The 26,943-nt window shown below is 36.5% G+C and overlaps 1 protein-coding gene across 1 annotated transcript; it reads right to left on the bottom strand.

Annotated features, from left to right (window-relative positions):
- Window positions 1-1,049: 1,049 nt before the first annotated feature.
- On the bottom strand, window positions 1,050-20,378 carry LOC117335409 (protein saal1-like). The gene is made up of 12 exons (XM_033895377.1): window positions 20,221-20,378; window positions 18,832-18,984; window positions 17,357-17,467; window positions 16,903-16,986; window positions 14,792-14,871; window positions 14,323-14,382; window positions 13,549-13,664; window positions 12,541-12,664; window positions 11,120-11,202; window positions 9,842-10,009; window positions 3,591-3,940; window positions 1,050-2,952 (listed from the first exon to the last, which is right to left on the bottom strand). Exons 1-12 carry the CDS (start codon window positions 20,278-20,280, stop codon window positions 2,680-2,682), a joined length of 1,662 nt encoding a protein of 553 aa, XP_033751268.1. The 5' UTR covers window positions 20,281-20,378; the 3' UTR covers window positions 1,050-2,679.
- Between the last annotated feature and the right edge of the window lie 6,565 nt (window positions 20,379-26,943).

Genomic DNA, 26,943 nt, shown 5'->3' with positions numbered 1-26,943 from the left:
AAACTTACAATGTATCTCAGCCTCCTCCTAGGCATATACATTGTATTAGTACGCAGTTGTAAATAGTTCCTTTTTTACAAAATTAAAAGTTGAAGGAATAATAAAATGGTATAATCTTCAAAATAATCAGCTTGATATTTGATTAAAAAAGGCTACAAACACGGTTGGATAAACAAATCGGGCCCAGCCAAGATTTTGGAGCCCACCTTTATATAACATTAATTATTAGTTTGATTTGTTCCGTAGTTTTCAAATCTTTTATTATTGTTTACATTAATGAAGAAAGTATATATAAACGTGTTCTATAACTTATTTGTCTGTATTGAAATTGAAACACTTGAAACACGTAGAAATAGTAATGTGTGTCATTAAGATACTTGTGTGTGCAATTCAAAATGGACACAGGGGACCATCTTGAATATTCTATCTTGACCAGGCTTATATATTTAACATAACCGACTTATCCCCAAACTGAACATGTCTGTAAAGTTTCTTTAGAAATAGTCGCTAGTATTTCTATGAAAAAGACTGACCAGTGAAATCTGGGTGGTCATGAGGCACAGTGGTAACACACTAGTCTTGCCTTTCACCCAGGCGTCTGGGGTTCGATTCCCCGATCGTACGTGAAAAGGTATGGGGTCACCTTCAAAACCACATGGGTTTTCTCTTGGTGCTCCAGTTTCCTCCCACAGTAAGACCCCTTGTGTGCTTCAATCCGGGCCAAAATTAGTATGATTAATATAAGTTGATATAACTTGTTTCGCAATTGTTGTAAAATAAATAAAGTTTACACTCACAGTGAAATTTGATTTGAATGGCCACCATATGATTTGTGATACCAAACTAACATCATACCTGCCTGGCCCTATTTTCATCAATGTTCATTAATTAACTGAAAATGTTCATATGAAAGCAATATTGCAGAAATTCCTAGTTAAGGAACTTCACTTTAATTCTGTAATGCGCACTGAAGTTGATGAAACCAGACTCTGGACCAAACTATCTTGCATATTGCTACAATAAATTTTAACAAAAATAAAACAAACATATTTTTTGTTTCTTTCTTTTTTTTTAATTTCTCTATATAGGTCTTCATATTAAAGCATATACATCATCAACAAATAATTCAATTTATAACAGTCGAAACACCTGTTTCATTTTCCATGCTGCAATTGATAATCTGCTAGTGGTATGATTTTTTTTTACTTCACACCAAATACAAATATATCTATTATATATACAATAGTAAAAATTAGTTGGTTGGTGTGTTGAATCTTTTACATAATTGACAAATTCTTACTTATGATACATTCAAATCCAACCAAACTATCTTACGACATATATTACAAGTAGACTTGCACAAGTTCCATGATCTAGTGCATATAGTGACAGAAAAGAAAAACATAATCAATATTAATATGAATGATTGTGTTGACAGTGTTGGTCGATTAGATGGGGTGAAATTCAACACGAATGATTGTGTTGGTTGATATGATGGGGCGAAATTCAACACAAGCAATTTCAGTTGACTAGACCAACTGCATTACAAAATCAAATCCTTCAGTTTGTGATATATAAATAGGGCCAGGAATTTCAATCAAAATGAGTGCTCTCCAATTTTTATTAATATTTTACAATTAACAGGAGTTGTCTGAAAACAACCTGGCATGCTGAGTGGGTTGAAATCCAGAATTAGTTTTAAAAGTAGGTCAAAGGTCATGGTCAAGGTCAATGTTCACAAATGTAGTACAAATAGAAAAGTTTTGTCACACATGTCGAACACCTAAGCTATATCTTCAGTAGTATTGACACAACAGACAGAAGAACAGGGTAGTTTTCTATAAAAATATTCTTAAACCTAATGTTTTAAGGAGAAGCATATCAGTTGGGTACATGGTCGATGTGTTTACACACAGGGACTTTATGATCTGTTCTCCACAGAATCCACGCATGGCAGCTCATCAGTAAGTCTGCATCAATGGTATGATGATAATTGATATTATGAATTTCTTTTACATTCTAAAATAAAATCGGAGTTTTCTCCCTTTACTGGAAACAGTGGATGCCACTGCGGAATAATACTTGCAAATATATATTTTGATGGTATAATCATTTGGAAAGGACTTAGATAGGATTCACCTGATGTCCAATCCATTTGACATATTGAAAGTCAATAAAAATTTGCTGAAATTGAAAACATTCATGCATCCTGAATGCCTTTCATCCACAAGGATTTTCCTATAATTTTTCAACTGGGTCCAGGGTCAATTGAATTTGGAATTTCTAAGCGACAAAATGTGACATTGGGAAAAATAAAACATCATAAAAATTCATACAAATTTCAGTTTTTCTTCGATGAATATTGGCTTTATATTATTTTTGATTTCATTTTGTTATCAACAGCTGTTATTTATTTTTCAAAAGTACCTTAAATTAGTATAGGTCTTTGTAGATAAAACCTACTTATATAATCATTCAAAAGCGACTTCAAAATTGGGAATTTTTCATTTGCAAACTGGGAATTTTCACAAGTTTTTTTTTTTAGGGGAATCAGTCCTTTTAACGGACCCTGTTTCTATTGTAGGAAAATCCCTGATCCATAACGAAGTGTAGCAAAGTTTTTTCCGTAATGACTGTTACCTTATTTTGGCCCCCATTGTTTATTATGACTATGAACTATTACTGGCCCAATGATCCTTGAACAGAACAGGAATCACTTCTAGTTCTATTCAAGTTTCTTCCAGATAAGACATCGTCAATAATACGAGTCAGTCTCTCTTGCTTGTGAATGTTGGCCGCATCGGTCAACCAGTCTAAAGCACACACGGGTGAGGCCGACATCTCTTTCACGATAAATATAAGATATTTAAGTCGCACTCTGCTACACGAGGAATTGAGATATACCAAGGTTTTCTCCACTGTATGATATTCTTGTTCTGCCAGGGAGCAGAGCTGAAAAGAATAAGAGATAAATTTGTCATTTTTAAAATCAACCTTACAACAGCTTTCCAAACCAGTCCATCTTAAATGACATGTTAGTTCAAACAGTATTCAGTATTTAGGACACAGAAATGATGGTCGTTAGTCGTGTCCGACAGGTGGTCGTTTAATTCAGGTCATTAGTATAGTAAATAATGCTGGGAGGAAAAAATATGGTCGCATACAAAAGGGAGTCGTTTAATTCAGGTGGTCACTACGACAGGTTTGATTGTATATCATATGTGCCACATCAAATTTCTATTATCAGCTGCCCTTAATATTTTCATTTATTAATTAACTGCAAGAAAATATTATACTTTGTCAATTTTGAAACAATGCAAGCAATTTAGATTTTGACAGATATGAAGACCATCCTATAGATTCACTATTATGTAACAGAAGAAACTTCATATCATTATTTTTTTATGTTATTTATATTAAAAACAAAGGCAGAAATTAGGGGATAAAATGAATAATTCCGCAACATCTTACTCTGAAAGTACTGAATCGTGGACATTATGAGCTACCTGATCGTAATGATTTTAATATCAACATGAATGAACGTATCTTATAATGAGCAAAAAACCTAACCTGAATCAATTCAAACCTACCAGATCATAGAGGAACCCCTTGATGATGTTGTAAAGCACAGAAAGTTTTGTAGTCAATGCCTCACTGTCCTTTGTGTCAGATTCGACACTGTATGATGCAGATTGGGGATTCTGGTCACTTTCTTGGGACCCCCCTACGTCACTATTGGAATCCCCACCACCTCTCATGGTGTGTTCACCATTCTGGCGTACGCTTTGAGAGATATCTTCTCCTGTTTCTGTCTGTGATGAGGATGAACTTGCTTGAGAACTTTCCTGAGAGTCGTCAGAGGAAGAAGATGACCTTGACATGTGTACCAATGGTGACAATGGTTCAAGTATCTTTATGAATATTCTGATCAAATTTTCATCTGGAATGAAAAAACAGAAACATTAATACTGATCTTTTAAATGTACAATTGGCTTTCATTAAAAGAATTTAAATGATCTCCAGGGTCATGAAATTCTCAATTTTGGTAAAACACATAAGACCCAGGCTTTCATCTATAAAGAGTACATTATATGTATTTGATTCTACCTTATTTGGGGGTTGAGAAGATGTTTTTCAAATTTAAGCTAATTTGACATTTTTTGCCCTGCCCATCAGCCCCTGGGGGTCAGTCAGGGCCAACATGTGAATACCATCAAACTATAATCCCTTGCTAATAATGTTAACTAAGTGAGAGTGAATTCCAATAGAAATTCAACAAATAATAGTCAAAAATGTGACTTCCCTATATAAAAAGTTTACCCCCTCCCCAGGGGTCATAAAATTCGTAATTTTGGTAAAGCACCTTAAGACCCTTTAATCTATCTGAGTGTTTGATTCCACCATATCTGAGAATAAAGAAAATGATTTTTGAAGTTTTAGTCAATTTGAACCTTTTTGGCCCTGCCCCTCAGGCCTCTGGGGAGTGGGGACCATATAATTCACAATGTAGGTGACCTTTAGCCATAGAAGCTTCCTGCCAAATTTCATTTAATTTTGTTCAGCGGTTTTGGAGAAGGTGAAAATGTAAATTGTTTACAGATGCACCACGTCAGACAAAAGCGATTAGAATAGGTCATTTGAGACTCTCAGGTGACCTATTCTAAAAGTGCGGTGCCTTACTTAGTGACAAGTTTTATGAAAGACTAATGCATAGTACACAATAAAATGACGTCATCATGCAATAACTAACAGTGAGAGCTGGTAGTTGGAAAATTATATCAAGATGTTTCGTATGTGTAACACATAGTCTGTACGATCTGTATCTCGCTTTAAAATACGGAAAATAAATTCTGATCTCACATGCATTACTACCAATACATAAAACTGTATAGCTTCATACAATCCATAGAATATAATGTCTATCGAGAGAATTAAACGTCCTACATTTGTATTTATAAAAGTACAGTGGAACTTCGTTAACTCGAAGTCGACGGGACCACGAAAAAACTTCGAGTTATCCGAGTGTTCGAATTAAGCGAGTTATCGTTTTTGGTGAAAAGTTTGGTCAATATTTGTCAACATTATATAATCATTATAACTTCGCTCTGTCGCTCATCAGTTTAGTGTGAAGACTGGTCAATACATGTAAATATATATGTAATGTTTCGTTATGTCACTTGTAATTTGGTGTAGTTTTGCCGATATACAGTCACGATAAAGTTTCTTTCACTTAGTCACTTCAATAACGATCTGATGTGCAAGTCATGTTTGCAAAAGATAAACGATAAAACGAAATTCGACAAAATAACAAGTTATTAATGTCAAAACAAATAACCGTTTAAGTTTAACACAGATTGCATACAAAACGTAACAGAACCATTACCTTTTATTGGACATATATAAAATACTGTTTGATCGGCCTACTTACTTTTTCTTGATAACCACGCCATTTCCATGTGTATTAGCACCGGAAGTTGGGCTGCGCATGTGCGTATAAAATGTTACTGTAACTGAGTTGGCGTTTTATCCGATTTAATAGACAGCACTGACCGTTACAGTTGTACTCTGAACACCTCGGCAGTAATTACGCTATTGTTTCAGCAGTTTAAAGATTTAATAGGCGCCGGTGACTGTGTCATTTCTACACCTGTAAAAACATCAGCTGGGTAGATCTACCGGTGTGTCAGAGATTAGTTCCGCTTGAGCGAACGGGTAGATGAGTTGTTGACTATCGTGTGTACTGATATCGGCGACAGCCTTGGGAAATTACCTGATGTAAGTAAAGCAGTACTTTTTATCACCAAGACTTGTTGTTATAAGATTCAACCGACAATTTCTTTTATGAATTTATGAAACACTTATAATAGCATGTAGGTTAGTAGTGCCGATATGTTCAGTATTACAAACGGAATTTAGCTCTTAAACAAGAGGCCCATGGGGCCTGTATCGCTCACCTGGTTGGATTAGACCAAATGTCAAAATATTGTTCATATTCAATTTGTTTTATTTGTAAATCTCAAACAATGCTATATATGGTTATAGTGTGGGAATCCGAACTGCTTTAAAGATTAATGAAGTCCAGACTCTCTAAGGTCTGAAAGACCTCAAGAATTGTTTTTAGAACATGCATTCATCACTTTATGACTAGTAGCGATTTAAAGGAATTACCTCTTTTTCCCCTATTGGGCCCCGCCCCTTTGGCCCCTTTGGGGTCAGAGTCACCATTTATGTAAAATCTGCTCCCCTTCCCCCAAGGATGTTTCTGACCAAATTGGGTTCAAATCCATTCATAACTTAATAACTAGTAACGATTTAAAGGAATTACCTCTATTTCCCCTATTGGGCCCCGCCCCTTTGGCCCCTCCGGGGTCAGAGCTACCATTTATGCAAAATCTGTTCCCCTTCCCCCAAGGATGTGTCTGACCAAATTGGGTTCAAATCCATTCATAACTTTATGACTAGTAGTGATTTAAAGGAATTAACTCTATTTCCCCTATTGGGCCCCGTCCCTTTGGCCCCTTTGGGGTCAGAGCCACCATTTATACAAAATATGTTCCCCTTCCCCCAAGGATGTTTCTGACTAAATTGGGTTCAAATCCATTCATAACTTTATGACAAGTAGCGATTTAAAGGAATTACCTCTATTTCCCCTATTGGGCCCCGCCCCTTTGGCCCCTTTGGGGTCAGAGTCACCATTTATGCAAAATCTGTTCCACTAACCCAAGGATGTTTCTGACTAAATTGGGTTCAAATCCATTCATAACTTTATGACTAGTAGCGATTTAAAGGAATTACCTCTATTTCCCCTATTGGGCCCCGCCCCTTTGGCCCCTCAGGGGTCAGAGTCACCATTCATGCAAAATCTGTTCCCCTTTCCCTAAGGATGTTTCTGACCAAATTGGGTTCAAATCCATTCATAACTATATGACTAGTACTAAGTAGCGATTTAAAGGAATTACCTCTATTTCCCCTATTGGGCCCGCCCTTTGGCCCCTCCGGGGTCAGAGCCACCATTTATACAAAATCTGTTCCCCTTCCCCCAAGGATGTTTCTGACCAAATTGGGTTAAAATCCATTCATAACTTTATGACTGGTAGTGATTTAAAGGAATTACCTCTATTTCCCCTATTGGGCCCCGTCCCTTTGGCCCCTTTGGGGTCAGAGCCACCATTTATGCAAAATCTGTTCCCCTTCCCCCAAGGATGTTTCTGACTAAATTGGGTTCAAATCCATTCATAACTTGATGACAAGTAGTGATTTAAAGGAATTACCACTATTTCCCCTATTGGGCCCGCCCCTTTGGCCCCTCCGGGGTCAGAGCCACCATTTATGCAAAATCTGTTCCCCTTCCCCCAAGGATGTTTCTGACCAAATTGGGTTCAAATCCATTCATAACTTGATGACAAGTAGCGATTTAAAGGAATTACCTCTATTTCCCCTATTGGGCCCCGCCCCTTTGGCCCCTCCGGGGTCAGAGCCACCATTTATACAAAATCTGTTCCCCTTCCCCCAAGGATGTTTCTGACCAAATTAGGTTCAAATCCATTCATAACTTAATAACTAGTAGCGATTTAAAGGAATTACCTCTATTTCCCCTATTGGGCCCCGCCCCTTTGGCCCCTCAGGTGTCAGAGTCACCATTTATGCAAAATCTGTTCCCCTTCCCCCAAGGATGTTTCTGACCAAATTGGGTTCAAATCCATTCATAACTTTATGACTAGTAGCGATTTAAAGGAATTACATCTATTTCCCCTATTGGGCCCCGCCCTTTGGCCCCTCCGGGGTCAGAGCCACCATTTATGCAAAATCTGTTCCCCTTCCCCCAAGGATGTTTCTGACCAAATTGGGTTCAAATCCATTCATAACTTTATGACTGGTAGTGATTTAAAGGAATTACCTCTATTTCCCCTATTGGGCCCCGCCCCTTTGGCCCCTCGAGGGTCAGAGTCACCATTTATGCAAAATCTGTTCCCCTTCCCCCAAGGATGTGTCTGACCAAATTGGGTTCAAATCCATTCATAACTTTATGACAAGTAGCGATTTAAAGGAATTAACTCTATTTCCCCTATTGGGCCCCGTCCCTTTGGCCCCTTTGGGGTCAGAGCCACCATTTATGCAAATTCTGTTCCCCTTCCCCCAAGGATGTTTCTGACCAAATTGGGTTCAAATCCATTCATAACTTTATGACTAGTAGCGATTTAAAGGAATTACATCTATTTCCCCTATTGGGCCCCGCCCTTTGGCCCCTCCGGGGTCAGAGCCACCATTTATGCAAAATCTGTTCCCCTTCCCCCAAGGATGTTTCTGACCAAATTGGGTTCAAATCCATTCATAACTTTATGACTGGTAGTGATTTAAAGGAATTACCTCTATTTCCCCTATTGGGCCCCGCCCCTTTGGCCCCTCGAGGGTCAGAGTCACCATTTATGCAAAATCTGTTCCCCTTCCCCCAAGGATGTGTCTGACCAAATTGGGTTCAAATCCATTCATAACTTTATGACAAGTAGCGATTTAAAGGAATTAACTCTATTTCCCCTATTGGGCCCCGTCCCTTTGGCCCCTTTGGGGTCAGAGCCACCATTTATGCAAATTCTGTTCCCCTTCCCCCAAGGATGTTTCTGACTAAATTGGGTTCAAATCCATTCATAAATTTATGACAAGTAGCGATTTAAAGGAATTACCTCTATTTCCCCTATTGGGCCCCGCCCCTTTGGCCCCTCCGGGGTCAGAGCCACCATTTATGCAAAATCTGTTCCCCTTCCCCCAAGGATGTTTCTGACTAAATTGGGTTCAAATCCATTCATAACTTTATGACTAGTAGCGATTTAAAGGAATTACCTCTATTTCCCCTATTGGGCCCGCCCCTTTGGCCCCTCCGGGGTCAGAGTCACCATTTATGCAAAATCTGTTCCCCTTCCCCCAAGGATGTTTCTGACTAAATTGGGTTCAAATCCATTCATAACTTTATGACTAGTAGCGATTTAAAGGAATTACCTCTATTTCCCCTATTGGGCCTCGCCCCTTTGGCCCCTCAGGGGTCAGAGTCACCATTTATGCAAAATCTGTTCCCCTTCCCCCAAGGATGTTTCTGACCAAATTGGGTTCAAATCCATTCATAACTTTATGACAAGTAGCGATTTAAAGGAATTACCTCTATTTCCCCTATTGGGCCCTGCCCCTTTGGCCCCTTGGGGGTCAGAGTCACCATTTATGCAAATTCTGTTCCCCTTCTGCCAAGGATGTTTCTGGCCAAATTTGGTCAAAATCCAATTAGAACTTTTTGACTAGTAGCGATTTGAAGCAAATGTTGACGGACGACGGACGGACGGACGACGGACGCTGCGCCATGACATAAGCTCACCGGAACATTCGGTCCAGGTGAGCTAAAAATGTCGGCGTTTGCCACCGATCGACGAAAATTATACTTCGAGTTATTCGAACATGTCAAGTAGGATTTTTATTGTTAGGACCAAATTTTTACTTCGTATTATCCGAGTTTTTCGAGTTATCCGAATTCGAATTTTCCGAGTTTTTTTTACTAAGATAAAGAGAGAATTCGGCCGGGACCGGCGAGGTACTTCGAGTTAAGCGGGGTATTCGAGTTATCCGAGTTCGAGTTAACGAAGTTCCACTGTAGATACATGCATAATTAAATTTGAAGAATACAAAATGTAGTGTGTTGGTATTTCATTTTAAATTTGTTCTGATGATGATACGCCTAAGTGTCGAAACTAGTCAACTACATGATTAAATCTGATCCACCCAGTATGACGTTGTGATGGTCATCTTTACCCTTTGGCTATCAACAAAAGAAATAATTTGAGAAGGTCAGCAGCCTTACTTGAGGTGAGCTTGTCATGGACAGAATTGTCTGATAGGAAAAGAATGTTGAGTACGGAGAGGGTGGAGGCAAGGCAAGCTTCTCGTCCATCTAGGCCGACGATTTCGTCCTCACAAAGCACACCTAGGTATTTCATCAGCGGCACCTCAAGGTCGGAGCTACATGCCACTGAAATAAAATTATTCATTCTTATAACCCTTTCATCCCTACTGACCATATTGGACTTCAAATGATTAATGAATGGCAGAGTCCACTAAAATTCCATAGGGTTGAACGGGTTAATCAATAATGACTGTAACTATTGTTTACTCTTAGCTATGATAACACATCTCTGTCAATTCTTCTAAAGAACTGCGATGCAAATTATATCTAAATTTTTGGTAAATATTGTAAAGTAAAGAAATCCTGATGGTTTGTATAATTTTACAATGCATGTGATCTATTATAGTTCAGTGTTGCATGGTTTAGACCTGTTTCTAATGCTAAATTTAAAAAAGATTCTTTAGCCAAATATAGTCAAACCTGTCATACCTGACCTTTCAAGGGACGTCATAAAATTGTCAAATATGACAGGTGGTCTCTTAATCCAGGTTCAAGTAACTAGTTCATAGATAACCTTTGGGGGATAGGGTCACATATGAGAGGGAGTTCCTTAATTAATTCACGTGGTCGCTATGGCAGGTTTGACTGTACTAGCAAACAAAAAAGGCCCACAGCTCCTGCCAGATAAATGTTAGAACTCTTTGTTGTTTGACCTTTTGGTAACAAAGGGAGACAATTGGACTCAGGACAAGGCAAAGTTGTCCAGCCATACAATATCTAACTTACTTTGAAGGAAAATGTTAGTCACCCAAAGTTACTAGACCAGATAGGACATCAAAACTGTATCAAATACAGATACCGTACATTGTTTTATTATGCTTTATTATCTGTAATGTATTCTGAATTATGAAAAATTGTATGCAGGCTATTTCTAAATTTATCTAATAAAAAGTCTAGTGAATCATTTAGAGGCTGGACATGTGATACATAGATATACTATCAATGATCTTTCTCAAAAAAAAAAATGCAAATTTTATTTATTATTCAAAAATTTCAAAACAAGGGGGATGCAGTGGAACCCATGTGGTCTGCTGGGTGACCCCATATCTTTTAACATCCGATCGGGGAATTGATCCCGGAGTGCCTGGATGAAAGACATGTGTGTTACCACTGTAGCACGTGATCACCGATGTTTTATCTACTTCCTGTTCGTAAAGGTGTGATGCTATTACATACCCAAAGTCTCCACTCCTTTCTCCATCGTGGAAAACATCTGGAATATGTGGAAGTAGATCTCCAGGGCTTCACTGTGGTGACACCTGTCAACATTTCACAGATATTATCTAGAGTTTGGGGAATAAGTTTTTGAATTCTGAATTGAAAGGCTCAGTGCAGAGGTCACAGGCTTCTAAACAAATAAATACTGCATACAGGAGCAAACATGAGAACATCAAAGTAGTTGACAATATCAAGACAAAAAAAAAAAAAATTCATTTAATTTCACTTTGTTAAAACATAAAAATAAGATATAGTTATCAATATCCCCGGTGCCTTCCTATAGATTTTGAAACTACCCATACATGTATGAATTTGGTTGTTTGTATTTAAAGCATAAATGTAGAAATAAAGTAATACAAGAAAATATATATTGACTATTTGTTTCAGTGGTTACAGAAATATTATCTGAAATGAAAACCTCTTGATAGCAAAAGTCATCGCTTGACCACTATACCAATCCATGTTACATTAAGTGATAATAAACAGCTTTGCATTTCTGCTTCAGAAACGGTAATATTTAGGTGTATTTAACAATATGTTTCCATGGTTACAGGACAATTATTAAAAGTACAAACCACTCAATCCAAAAAAGGAACACCTAGAACAATGTATATACCAGGCTTCATGAAATTATCTCAACCCTTTCAACCCTAAGAACCTTAAATGGATTCTGCCATGCATTCATCATTTGAAGTCCAGTATGGTCAGTAAGTATAAGGGTGAAAGGGTTAACACAATTTTGGAGTTATGCTTCAGAATGAGTAATATTTAGGTTTTTAGCCATTTGTTTCCATGTCTTCCCCTATAGCCAGACTAATCCAAGGGAGGTAATAACCTATGGGCGACCTCATGTCTTACCCTAGTATACTACAGTCAGACTAATCCAAGGAACCTATGGGCGACCTCATGTCTTACCCTAGTATACTACAGTCAGACTAATCCAAGGGAGGTAATAACCCATGGGCGACCTCATGTCTTACCCTACAGCCAGACTAATCTAAGGGAGGTAATAACCCATGGGGGACCTCATGTCTTACCCTACAGCCAGACTAATCCAAGGGAGGTAATAACCCATGGGAGACCTCATGTCTTATCCTACAGTCAGACTAATCCAAGGGAGGTAATAACCCATGGGGGACCTCATGTCTTACCCTACAGTCAGACTAATCCAGGGGAGGTAATAACCCATGGGAGACCTCATGTCTTACCCTACAGTCAGACTAATCCAAGGGAGGTAATAACCCATGGGGGACCTCATGTCTTACCCTACAGCCAGACTAATCCAAGGGAGGTAATAACCCATGGGAGACCTCATGTCTTCCCCTACAGTCAGACTAATCCAAGGGAGGTAACAACCCATGGGAGACCTCATGCCTTACCCTATCTGTTTGATAGCCTCCATCAGCGCCGTGACAAACTGAGAGGTGGCCCAGGCATCACACAAGTCTTCTCTTTGGTCCAACAGGATGTCGATCACCTCTCCGGCATTCTTCAGAAGGTCACCTGTTACAAGTCAAGGTCACAAAAGGTCGTTCTAAGCTTATTTAATAGTTTATATAGCATAAGTCAACAACAGATCACCTGTACAAGTCAAGGTCACTAAAGGTCATTCTAAATTTATTTAATATAGCACAAATTAACAACAGATCATCCTTGTAAGTCAAGGCTAAGCACAACACGAAAGAACTTCTCTTCGCAACAAAAATAAATGATGAAATATTTACACAAGCAAAAGAATAGCTGTCAGACATTTGTATACATTTACCATGATGTAACTCTTGTTAATTTCCACCTCCATACTTGTTTGTATTATGGAAATAAAAATACTATAACATTCATTTGTTAACTTTGATTTATCTGATTTAAACCTTGAATATCTCCCAAACTAAGACCAAAGGTCATAGTTAGGGATTCACTTTGTCCTTGACCATTGAACTGAAATGACCTTGACATTCGGACCAAAATGACCTGGACCTTTGACCAAGTGACCTTGGCCTTTTGCCAGTTGAGTCTCTTTTTAATTTCAACCAACACTGCTTCATAATGTCATAAAGTGTTCATAAGTAAGAATGTTGAAAATTTTATGTTGACCTTTGACCCAGTGAATTTGACATTTAACCTTGATCTGAAACACACATATACCAGTAGACAGGCAGACTAATATAGGGCACCATATCTCTGATATGAAGTCCTAACTAATGTTGGCACTAATCAGATATGAAAAATTATTTCAATTACTTGTATCTTGAAATGAAAAATCATGAAATGCTTTCAGATAATTTCCCTATTCTCCAACAAATAATGATCAATTTTTCATGCTAATACATTCTCCATGGCCTAAAAGAGTAAAGAAACTTGAACAACTGGTGCCAGACCTTAAAACTTACAATTTGTTGAGCTGTTGAGGATAAAAATGAGATTGTTGAGGATTTCCTCTGACTCTGAAACAGCTGTAATCCAGGGACCACTTGTGGAGGACTTGGATAGACTTGTGTACAGCAGTCTGTAAAAATCACAACCAGTAAATAAGTATAATGTAAATACATAGATATATATATAATAAGTAAATATGTACAATGTAAATACAGATATATATGCTAGAATTCCACTTAATGTTACTGTATAATTTTTTTTGTTAGCTGGGTTTATCTCCCTATAAACATCGAGGGTCATTTCTAGAAGAGGTCTACATGTAGTACATGTAGTAGCTGGTGGATACATCACTGAACATAAGGAGGCCTGTTACATGTTATAGTATCTAGGGCAATTGAGGAAAACTGTCCTGTTTATATTGACATAACCATGACAACACAGAACTATCTGATTATCACAGCTTCCTAAGAAATATAATAATACAAACTGTCTTAGGAGGGGATCAAACCAGATCGATCTTGCCCTTCGGTTGTATTTTGTACAATGTGCTACGAAGAGCTATAAAGTCGCAAAACATTTCACATGGGTTATTACTTTTGAACACCATTTTGACACTCAGTCAAAGATTTTTCTCTTAGGGGAAAAAAGGCAGGGGCGCCCTTATTAGGTCAAATACGGTATGCATACCCTATTTCTTCAAGATCAAAATTATCGTGTACATAGAAGGAAATGTGTACATAAAGACAAACACATTCACCATCAGAAAAATGTTTAATCATGCCACTTACCTAGTTGTCTCAACTAAAGTTGGTGGATCTCTGTTTTCAAACAACATGAGTATCAAATTTCTGAGAAAGGTAAAAAAAAAAGAATTATTATCATTTAAGTTTGAATGCTGAACATGGTATGCTGTGAAAAACCAAGTCTTTAAAATAAGACTAATTTTTGTTTGGTTTAAAATCCCCCATGATACAACAATTTTACCTTATACAAATGAGATTGAAACAGATTTCTTGTGTTATAAATACTGTACCTAATAACCTTAGCAGAAATGACATGTTTTGCTTATGAATAAACAAAACTTTAAATTGAAACATTGACACCACTGTCCATAAAAGTTCCACTATAGTCTCATATTTGCAAGTTTTCGTCACTAGAAAAAACAAAAGCTAAATACGATATAAAAATATGAAAGTTTTCATAAAGATGACAAAATTTACATCATCAACTACAATGTATATCGTAAGTAGGACTTACATGAGCTGTGTATTTTCAGACATCACTTGGCTGATTTCTTCATCACATGCCATGTTGCCAAGGATACCAACACATATTTCCTGTAACATCAAACCGCAGCCTTAACCCAGCCTCATAATTTGTAAGTTAAAGAAAGTTATAGTTTTCGTATTGACCCAGCCTCAGAATTTGTAAGTTAAAGAAAGTTTTAGTTTTCGTATTAACCCAGCCTCAGAATTTGTAAGTTAAAGAAAGTTATAGTTTTCGTATTTGTGTAACGTCCTATCAACAGTTACGGTCATTTTAGGACAGCATGTAAAAGCAAGGAAGTGATTCTGCCACAAATCAATGAAAGTAACAGTTGTATTAGGAGTTTGGTTTGGTTTGGTTTGTTTAACGTCCTATTAACAGCTAGGGTCATTTAAGGACGTGTCAGGTTTTGGAGGTGGAGGAAAGCCGGAGTACTCGGAGAAAAACCACCGGCCTACGGTCAATACCTGGCAACTGCCCCACGTAGGTTTCTAACTCGCAACCCAGAGGTGGAGGGCTAGTGATATAAAGTGTCGGGACACCTTAACCACTCGGCCACCGCGCCCCCCCCCCCCCCCCCCCCCTGTATGAGACCTCCGGACCAGATTCAAGTCCTAGAAATAAACAAAGGGCAACATTCCCACAACAACATCTGAAAAATAGTCAATTCAAAATGCCTTTAAGGGAAACACAACTTTATATCAGGATTATAAAGCCTACCAATTAGGTTTCAAAGGAATCAGCTAGTTGAGAAATGTGGGAGGAGATATATCCACACAAGATCCTATATATAAAGAAGAGCCTCTGGCACCCACCATTGAAAGATCTTTATTGGCCCTATGACATACAATCTTTTCTCTACTTTTCTCTTCCTCTAAATCATTTGATATCATGGGAAACCTACATACTACATATGGACACCTACATCTCCCATTGAAGGATTTTTATTGGCCAAATGACAAACAATCTTTTCTCTATTTTTCTCTTCTTTCCCCCCTCTTCCTCTTAATCATTTGATATCATGGGAAACCTACATACTACATATAGACACCTACATCCCCCCTCCCCCCTCCCATTGAAGGATTTTTATTGGCCAAATGACAAACGATCTTTTCTCTATTTTTCTCTTCTTTCCCCCCTCTTCCTCTTAATCATTTGATATCATGGGAAACCAACAAACTACATATGAACAACTAGAATCCTCCTCAAGTAGTTTCTAAGAAAAACTCCAAAAACTGTAGCGGCTAAATAAGAAAATGAATAAGTAGTAGGAATAATGATAATAAGAAACCGAGTTAAACCAGTCAGTCCCAAAATAAAGGGAAACATAATCACTCATGCTGGTCCAGAACAATACATCAGGTAAAGTCTGAACAGGGGAGGTAACCCGAGCACTGAATTGACCTCGTACCCTTTCACGTCTAAGTTGGGAATTGATCAGGGGAGGTAACCTGAACACCCAACTGACCTCATATACTTTCACGTCTAAGTTGGGAATTGAATCCTGGTCCTAAGTGAAAAGTGAGTATGATATCTAGTATCAACTCAGTGATTTTTTTGGCATGGATTTGGGGCCGAATACAGGCCCCTTCCCCTAAAGAATATTTGCTGTATTTTCCCAATTTTTTGTTCATATTTTCCCTCGTTTGTTAATAAATATGAAGAAATGTTGATCATATAACATTTCACATAATGTTTTCACAAGCCAATGCTATAATTGATTGATCATAGCTATATTATGCTTACTCAAAATAATATTAAACCATTGACTTGATGATTATTTTTGAGCTTGGAAGAAAGTACATTTTTGCCGAAATTAAAAAGATATGGCTATATTTTCCCAATGGGAAAAGGTACAGGCCCCTGTATAATTAGGGTAAGAAAATCACTGTCAACAATATAAGGTAATCAAGGACAATTACATTGTTTTTATTGACTTAGTACATTGTTTCTTGTAAAATCAAAGTACATTTATCATATAATCAAATTTCTTTACAGATTGTACTTCACAGTAAAACAGCATGTCAAATGGTACAATTTTGTTGAAATTGGTAAAGATTTCTGAGTTCAATGTCATAAATATACATTTGTATATGCATTACCGTGACTCTTGGTGCCTTCGACTTCCCAATGACACTGATCAGTATATCTATGGCTTTGAATTCTTGCAAGAACCTTGCAACATCCTACAAAACACAAAGAAAAAAAAACATATGAATTACATATACGTATGAGCATCGTTCTTCTTAACACTGCACTGTAGTCTGAAAATGAACAAGAGGCCCACAACACAAGAGGCTGTGGGCATTAACAGTCACATGGGTTTTGAAACATTTCAGCCAATTTGACTCTTTCTGACCCCGCCCATCAACCCCAGGGTCAGTCTAACATGTGCATAACATCAAGCTGTCATCCAATGCTGATAATGAAACAAAATTAGAATGAATTCCAATAGAAATCAAACAAATGATAGTCAAAAATTGGATTTCCCTATATAATATCGCTATTTCCCTATATAATATCGCTATTTCCCTATATAATATCGCTATTCAATACCATATTCATGGAGATGTCCCAAAGCTTGCAAAGTTCATTCTGTAGTTCTTCATCCACATCAAGTCCAAACTCTGCATCCTCATCTCCCTGCTCAGGATCTTTCTCTACCTCCTGTCAACAATATAGAATGTTTATTGATCGCAAAAATGTTCTTCATTTAACATGATTTCTCACGCAAGTTGAATCTAGCCAAATTTCTTTTTTTCGCCACACCGAATGTTCGGTCTGGAATTCATATGGGCCGTTTATTATAGTTTCTATCATAACTTCCGGGCGATGTTTCCGCCATTGAAATACGTTCCCCGTGCAGTGCCGGGCAAGGTTTTAAAGGGTAAAAGTTCTGATAGTTCCAATTCACGCTCAAAACAACCGTACGAGGAAAAGCAAAAGTTTCTAAGTAAGGGGTGTGATGGGCGTGAGGAATGGCTGTGGTTCGAGGGTGCCGTGATGACATGTGTCCTATGCATCGATCAGACTGCTATCACTAAAGGTATATAATCAAACTCAATTCATAATCACTTAAAAGGACAAAATACATTCTGGACTGGGTTTACCAATTTGAAGAATTCGGCAATTCAGGACCGTGAGAAAAAAGCGGGGCACAAAAAAGCCCTGGAAATAAAGAATGCCAATCTCAATTTCTGTGTTTAGTTCTGATGTTTCCTATACAAAACTTTGGATACCATTTAAAACTTGGAAATTTCATTGCATTGTTCATTGCTGAATATAACATCATTCAATCAAAACCTTATAGAAGTGAAATTTGAATTTTCATCTCTGGATATTTTTTGGTCTTGTAAAATTTTGTCCGGTCTGGTAAACATTTCTATTTCACCAGACCAAATGGCCTGTAAAAGATTGGAAAGTTAGGTATGCACTGAACTTGTGACAAGACTTTTTTATTGGAACTACATGAGCAGACCTGCTGACCCTGACTGTGACCTTTGACCTACTTTCCAAAAATCTCTACATTTCAACCCACTTGGTCAGCTATGTCGTATTCTGACAGCTCTTGTTTATCAACTATATATGTTACTTATAATCTGAAATACTTACTAGGTGTCACAACAATGCCAAACCCTCAAATTTAATATGTACATCTTATAATTAGCTGTGACTGGTATATGACAAAAAAATTAGCTTGCAAGGATAACTCTGGAGGGGGCCATGGGGCCATTTGCTCCATATATTCTAAAATGGCCCGCCAAAACTTACAAATTTCTTCAATTTTCTATGTTTTGGCCCATACGATTTCTGAAATCTTGTCAAAATGGCCCATGATTTTTGGGTCCAGGGTGAACCCTAGCTTGAAAAACCGTAAATAATTGTCTGCTGGCGGGGAATAACACCCGCCTGGTTCGCAACTATGGTGTCACCCTAGACCTACCAGGAGGCTTGTGGCCTTGGAATTCTGGCCTTTTCCCCTATAGGGTATATCCCATAATTCCTCAGCTGCCTTGACCACTACTGCCTACCTCTATAAGCTTCATGAGTGTAGAGAAAAGCCAGTGTTTACTGAAAGGTTGTGTTACTGATGGAGTCCGCCTCCAACAGATCAGTGTTGCTGCGCAGTTCTGGAGGCGGAGACGGATTACGGGTACGCTCCGGAGAATCAACATGGCCGACATCTGAAAGATCAAATGACATCATCCTATATTCATCATAAGGGATCATTTACTGCGCATGGGGCAATATGTCGGATATCATGTCAGTTCTCATTTATAAATTTTATATAAATCTATAATAGAAACAACTGTTATTTTTCAGTCACATTAATGACACACAATGTGACACATTTGTCATGGACTTATTGAATTTATCAATTTTACTTACATGGCCTGGATAACCAGTCATTTTGTGCATATATAACCTTTTTCTACTATCTAGTCTGTACCATTACAAATACCATTTCCTACCATATTTGCATTGTAGGATATAGCGTCTGTGACCTCATGTGAGGTTGATGTAACAGCTTTTTTGATTGAGGAAATCATCCTGGCGCTTTCACATTTCCCTGCAGTGAGGGAAGTTGCAGCATTTATAAGACACTACATACAACTTGTCATTTCTAACCTTCATACACTCTTCCACCTTCACAAATATTCATTACAAACGTTTCATCGCCGCAACTTCCCAGCTAATAAAATTGACTGCATGTTAAAGCGCCAGGATGATTTTATTGCATATACATATATATATTGTTGCACATATATTTACAATTATTGCACATAAATATTTTTTATTGCATATATATAAATATTGTTGCACATATATTTACAATTATTGAATATTGCAACGTTTGACACGTCATATACATCAACATTTCTGTATTTTATATAGTTTCGGAATGTAAACTTTTCAAGTTTGAACAGAAGACTGAAAAAACAACATTTGTTTTTCTTTTTATGGTACACAATTGGAAGGATCTAATAATGTGTATCTGTATATGATACGAAATGGTTACATATGGTACATTGTTTTGTTTCTAGCTACGGTACCAAATGGTGAAAACGTGGAATCGGATAAATTTATTTTGGTACAAACTTGCAAATATGGACCATATTGCTTATGGTACGAAATGACAGTACAAAATGAACTAAATTACTAACTAATAAATGTCTATAACTATAACATGTTAAGATACCATATGGGTAAAATCTTTACAACATCCCAGTGTAGATGTCGACCATTCAGTGGCATAACATCAGAAATCGCAACGTTATGTAGGCTAAATATAACTTATTATTTCTTCATCAAAATAAAGACAACTCGGACTCGGATTCAATACAAGTAATGCTGTACCGAGTTGTCTCAATAACAAGCACGAGGCGATAAAACATTGCTACCGTATAATTGCAACCTACCGTCAGCCATTTTTGCGTTAACGTTAATATTCCATATAAGCTGTGCACTGATTTACGCATGCAGACATTACATTCTGAAGGATATTGACGAGCCTCGAATAACAGAAGCTTTCCACTGTGCTAGGATCGACACTTCCCGCTAGTCAATACCTGTGGGATATCCCTTTAAAAACGGGGATTCCGGATGTTGATAATGACGTCTCAATTTAGCAGAGGTCTCTGGGTTCATGGATTCTGCGCGGAGGGGCATCATTTTGTACTCGGGAGGTAGGGATAAAAAGACGGTGGCGCGCAGTAGTTTTTTGTGAAAACAAAGGGAATGTAAAATATATAACGATTGAAATATTTCGTTCCATTTCTCATATTTTTGAACATAAGTATGTATGATGTAAAAGTATATAAATGATGTAACTATCTTATAACGGGAAAATGATGTAACTATCTTATAACGGGACATAGATCTATGGGGGAAATGATGTAACTATCTTATAAGGGACATACACAGATACAACGATGTAACTATCTTATAACAGGGATATACACAGAGAAAATGATGTAACTATCTTATAAGGGACATACATAGATACAATGATGTAACTATCTTATAAGGGACATACACAGAGAAAATGATGTAACTATCTTATAAGGGACATACAAATGTACATAGATACAATGATGTAACTATCTTATAAGGGACATACAAATGTACATAGATACAATGATGTAACTATCTTATAAGGTACATACACAGATACAATGATGTAACTATCTTATAACAGGAACATACATGTATAGAGAAAATGATGTAACTATCTTATAAGGGACATACACAGAGAAAATTTTAAGAGACTTTGTAAACTTTATTTATTTTACAACAATTGCGAAACAAGTTATACTACCTTATATTAATCACGCTTGTTGGCCCGGATGGAAGCGCACAAGGGGTCTTACTGTGGAAGGAAACCGGAGTACCCGGGGAAAACCCACGTGGTCGGGCAGGTGACCCCATACCTTTTCACGTCCGATCGGGGAATCGAACCCCGGCCGCCTAGGTGAAAGGCAAGAGACTTTATACTAGGGAGAATAAATTTACTTGCTCTGAAAAAGTCGTAGCTACGGGAGGTAGCAAAGACAATGGGATACAAATATAGACATTTTCACTTCCAATGCCCTATGCCAGAGTTGACACTCTGTTGAATGTCTTGCAAATGTCACAGAAAATTTAGACAGTAGCGGTTTTCCACATTCTGTTACAGATTAACAATAATATTCCCTGATCGGAAACCTGCCTGATACTTATATCAATAGGAATTGTCAAAGAATAATTCTGCAAAATGAGAGATATTGTGTCGGTGAAGGGTTTGTACGATGTACATCAAGGTATTGTTTTGAATATGGTTTCGGTGATTTTAAGATGATGCCCTGTTTTTCTTTTTTGACTAGTTGCAGTTAACGTGAAAATTCAAATGAAATGTAAAAATAATAGAAATAATCAATAGTACATTGAGTGCTGACTGTAGTTCGTCACCGTTTACCGGGGCGGTTGGAGTGTCCGGCGGAGATAATTGTCGGGATTAGTATATAGAGGTACTGACTTGGGTAGGGATTAGTATCAGTACTGGGGAGGGGTGAACTGTACTTAGTCTACCTGAGGGGACAAAACAAGAGTTACCTCCTACATTTTTGTCAGGAAATGAAGTAAAATTCAATTATCCCAGTACTTCACTTTAATTTTTTGAGACAAAATTAATATGTGAATGTTTAGAATACTCTGAAACGTATTTAAACAAATTTATTGAACATGAAACGGCTGCAGCGATATAGAAATATACCGAAAATATTTGTACATATAGGAAAATCGATTTCCTTTGGTATAAATGTGTAGGTTTTTGCAAGAACAACTGCACTTTTATTTTCAAGCACAGGTGCGAATATGTACCACTGTGTAATCAAAGGTCCCCTAAGCCCCAATTGGCCTTTCCTATGCTTGACATGATGGAAATGAAAGGTGATACAGTGTACTAACACTGTGATGCAGTATTAGTACACTTTATCACAGTGTTAGTACACCGTATCATCTGCAATCTACATTTGCATATCCTCCATTGAATGAAGGCAGCCATTGGAATTCCTATTAAGTAGGTGTTTTCATTCATTGGAGATGTCCTGAAAGGATAAGAGTGTGAAACAGTCGCTGTTCGTTTTGTAAGATTTATCATTTTCAACTCGTGTAACAAGAGGTACTATATACAATATAAATGACGCCAAAACCTTCTAAATAATTTGATATCTCAGACAATATAGTCATAGCATACAGAAGCAGCATGACATAATTATCACCATATTAAACAAGGCATAATCATACCTACAAATAACGGAAGGATTTTCTATAAAAATACTGCATATCCAGTCCAGCAAGATCCTGGTGCGGAAAATGGACGACATCTCCAACCTCCGTTTGCTTTACTTGAACTTTTACCCATTTAGGATTCAAATTGCCTTGAAACTGTGAATTCCATATATACATATACATTAAACCGCATTCGTTTAAATGTTTTGTATAAAACTTAAAACTGCCAGGTTAATTAAGTGATTATCTATATGGTATGTAATCAGTATCAGCGTAACTGGAAGGTCAAAGGTTTATATATTTAAGCTTTATATATTTACCAAAACTTGTCAATTCTTTAGGGCTATTTGTATAAAGTAATTCCACTAATTTGTACACACACTTGGATTTGTTACAAAATAACTTGTGGAGAATGTATTTCTTAAATTTGCAAAACAAAGCCACACTAATACAAAATGGAACTCGTCTTCAATATCATTCATGTCACATATATATGACAAACTCTTTGGTGTCGCTCAATGATATGATATCTACTCTTTTCAATATTTAGAGTGTGTGACGATAGTCGAATTTTAGTTATTTCTCTCAAGTATTCATCTGATATGGGGTTTTTCAGATAATTCTGTAAACTATAACTGTTGTACATATGTTGATATAAAATTCCTTTAGAGGACAATATTTTTTTTCTACACACTCTTTCATATAAATCAAAACTTCTTTCCTTTATCATTTGGAAATCATTAATGTCAACCTTTTGTGATTCCCATTTATATCCGAAACCTATTCTATATAATTCTTCCTTGATATTCAACATCCATCTATCATTATTTTCTAACATGTCGTCATAGCAAGACTGTGAAATATAATTTCGGGAGTTTCTCAGTTTCATCCAATATTTCATAATTCTAATTTTTCGTAGCACTCTTAATGGATACCTACCTACTTCAAGATAAACTACGTCGTTACTTCTACACTTACGTACACCAAGTAGTTTTTTACAAAAAAAAAAAAAATGTACTTAGAATGCTATTGATATATGTATCAAATACAGTTGTGTTCCAACGCTGAAACAATTTTTTCGGCATAGCTGTATAATATTCTTTTGTCCCCGGAAATGACGCGACAGGTGGCGTTACTGGTCAAGATGAAGCATGTGATTGGTCAATATAGCGGTATGCAAGCTGAATAAGTGGATGCATCTTTTCAAATGACACATTAATGAAATTATATTCCTGATTGAAATGCAGTGGTATTCAGGCGCTTAGCTGCCTATACGCAAATACGCAATTGCGTACACATCAGTTTTCAACAAAAAACAAAAACAAAACAAAACAAACAAAAAAACAAAAACAAAAACAAAACAAAAATCAAACAAAACAAAGTAAGAAAAAACCTTGTTATCTATATGAGCTTAGCTATACACAAACTATGAATGCTGTCCCTAGGTGATGGTTCTAGTCAAAACCACTAATTGATATAACTAGTCATTACGTGGCAGGGAACGCAATCGGTCGGTTAAAGTGGGACAAAGAAAACTCCGAAGACCTGTTTCTTTGAAAATTTCAGCTCGCCCAGCAGGAACCATCAGCTTCAAAAACAAGTCAAAATGGTACACCTGATGTAACAAAGCTCCCTGGTGGTTGTCAGAATTGCAAAATGCTTACGCTAACATTTCAGAGCATTCAGGATATAAAAGATCAATGCCAAATTTATGCATTTTATATACAAAATTTGCAAGATATATGTATATACTGTATGAGAGGTTGAAGCAAATACTAAATAGCACACAAAACTTAGTTTTGATGTTTAACGGTTTACACAAAATATGGGAAAAATGAAAATAAATCCAAATAATTTCAAAATTAGTTGTCAAATAAAAAAGATGCCAGATATATATACTAATATAGATTTAAAAACTTAATATAGACTTGAAAGTGTTTCAATAAGTTTAAAATGAGCTTTGATACAAAAACGTTAAGACCTAAACATAGGAAACTTAAATTAAAAGAAAAAATAGAATAATTCAATATTATTTTTTTGTAACTTTAATCTACTAAATGAGTATTAACTTGGTTCCGGTTCGGCGTCCTCCACCTCTCTTGTCTTGATCAATCAGTCTATTTGGTATTGTATCTTCAAAATAGAGCAAATTATTTTCTAAATTCTCCTAATTTTCTTCTGTTTATCTCTACTACCATTTCCCTTTTACAATACAGATTTTTTTTATGCAATTCAGATTATTTTTTTTATACGAAACAACTTATCTTTTTTAATATGTCTCAATTACACGTATTTGCTTTTTTGCAGTTAGACGTACATATAAAACCACTTCGGGTAAAAGTAGATTTCAATTGATTCCACGAGGAAAAGGGGTATCTGAAAGCTCTTTTACAAATGTCAGACAATCTAACAGCTATATTCAGATACGTGCTGAATGTAAAGTATATAGCATTGTTAGATCTCCTATCCCTTAAAATGTATTATCTTATATAAGATATGTTATCACGATAATATGCCGAAACACAATACAACATAAAATTATAATTTAACTCATTCCATTATAACAATTATACACAACGAGATTTTTTTTTACTTTTTTTTTTCTCAAATATGTGTCTGTGTATTTCGGCACAAATTGCATGAAACTTGTAGAAAAAATAATCTGATAATTTCTCAATCAAGAAGAGTAAAATAAGCGCCTATATAATCTATTGTTAAACGTACATATAGTGAATATTGGAGATAATATCTCATTTACATATTTAAATTGCTCATTTAAATATGATTTAAAATTTTGGCATAGTAACATTAATTTTTTTTCTGGGATTTGATCTAGCCCACCATCCTCCCTTTGGTGCCATTCCTATAAAGGACTACTTACAACCGGAAACCAGGGTGAAGTCTGATTTACATATTTGTTACTGTTAATCTTAAATGAATTATAAAACATTAACCAAAAGAACAGGTCCGGAGTTATATATGCGCATAGAGTACAAAATTCACTATTGGAACTTTCCTCACTACATGACAGTTGGTAAGATGCAGAAATGAATCAATACTTTTAAGGAAATCGTTTGCTTTCAAACGTTAGGTGAACGTTACTATACGTATGCTTAGGAATGTTATTGAATATAATGAAACACAACTTTCTGAACGCAGATAGACACAGAAATCTAATTTTCAAATGTACAGATTTTGATATTATATATGTACCCTTTGTCTGATCTTCAACGAAATAAGTAAATTAATGTATTTTAAATCATTAGGTCTGCACACCAACGCTGTCACAAATGTTTTGCCGTATATATCTAGCCTGCTAAATAGTGGGATTAACGTCTCCAAACGAGACCAAGTGTGGTTTTCCTGGTTTTCCTGGGTTGTCACATGAACACAGTTCCGTTCTAGTTAAGCTTCTGAACTCTGACCTGTATCTGAGAGAGTGTCCTGGGATCGGCTATAACCAAACAAGGACATTAATCCTTGTCAATCAACCCCTATCTGAGTATAATGATAATCGTTATAATTCCAACTTTTAACTAACTCTAGAACACATGTCGTGCTATGCTATGACCACCTGTACAGTTGAAACATTCATCTATGTTAAATTCAATTCGACTTTACTGGAACTTTTATAACAATAACTGATAACATAAACCCGAAGGTTCTGAGTTCGAATCACCATGATGTTTCTTTTCATATTGTGCTATTTTTCACCATTTAATTTCTCTTGGTCGTATTTGTAAGATATTTTCAACATTAATTCATATTTTATATCAAGCATTTTGTATAAAGAAAGAAATGTTGGGATAAAAAATTTTCATTTGGATAAAAACAAATATTAAAATAACCGAATTATGCCATATCATTCAAAAGTAAAATGTTAATGGACTGCAGAGTTGACAACAGATAAATGTGGATGGATAGTATATTAATTTATCGAAAGGTCTTCCAAATTTTATTGATATAAATTCATTGTCGACAGCTTTACATTGCTATTTTACCTATCAAAGTCTATTCCTGATGTGTATCGCAAACTTATTTCGAAATTACGACTTTCATCGCATGTAGAAGAAGACCGGTATCGTAATATCACAAGGGCGAGTAGGTTATGACGTTATTGTAACCAAAGCCAAGTAGAAGGCGAGATCCATTTTGTTTTTATTTGTCCACTATATATTGACATTCGTAAAAGGCACATTTAAAAATATTACTGGATCGACATTTTTCAATCAAACTTATCCAACTGCTATCTGTACGTAAGAAAATAGAGCTATATGTAAGCTTGAAAAGTATTTGCATCAAGCTGGTTAGCACAGCCGAGATTCCAACCTTTTGTATAAATCAATTTCATATTTATATTTGTTTATCTCCAG

The sequence above is a fragment of the Pecten maximus genome, chromosome 10 (genome assembly GCF_902652985.1).
Source record: "Pecten maximus chromosome 10, xPecMax1.1, whole genome shotgun sequence".
Classification (NCBI taxonomy): Eukaryota; Metazoa; Mollusca; class Bivalvia; order Pectinida; family Pectinidae; genus Pecten; species Pecten maximus.
Note: the sequence above shows the minus strand (reverse complement) of the source record. Positions and strands in the feature narration are given on the sequence as shown.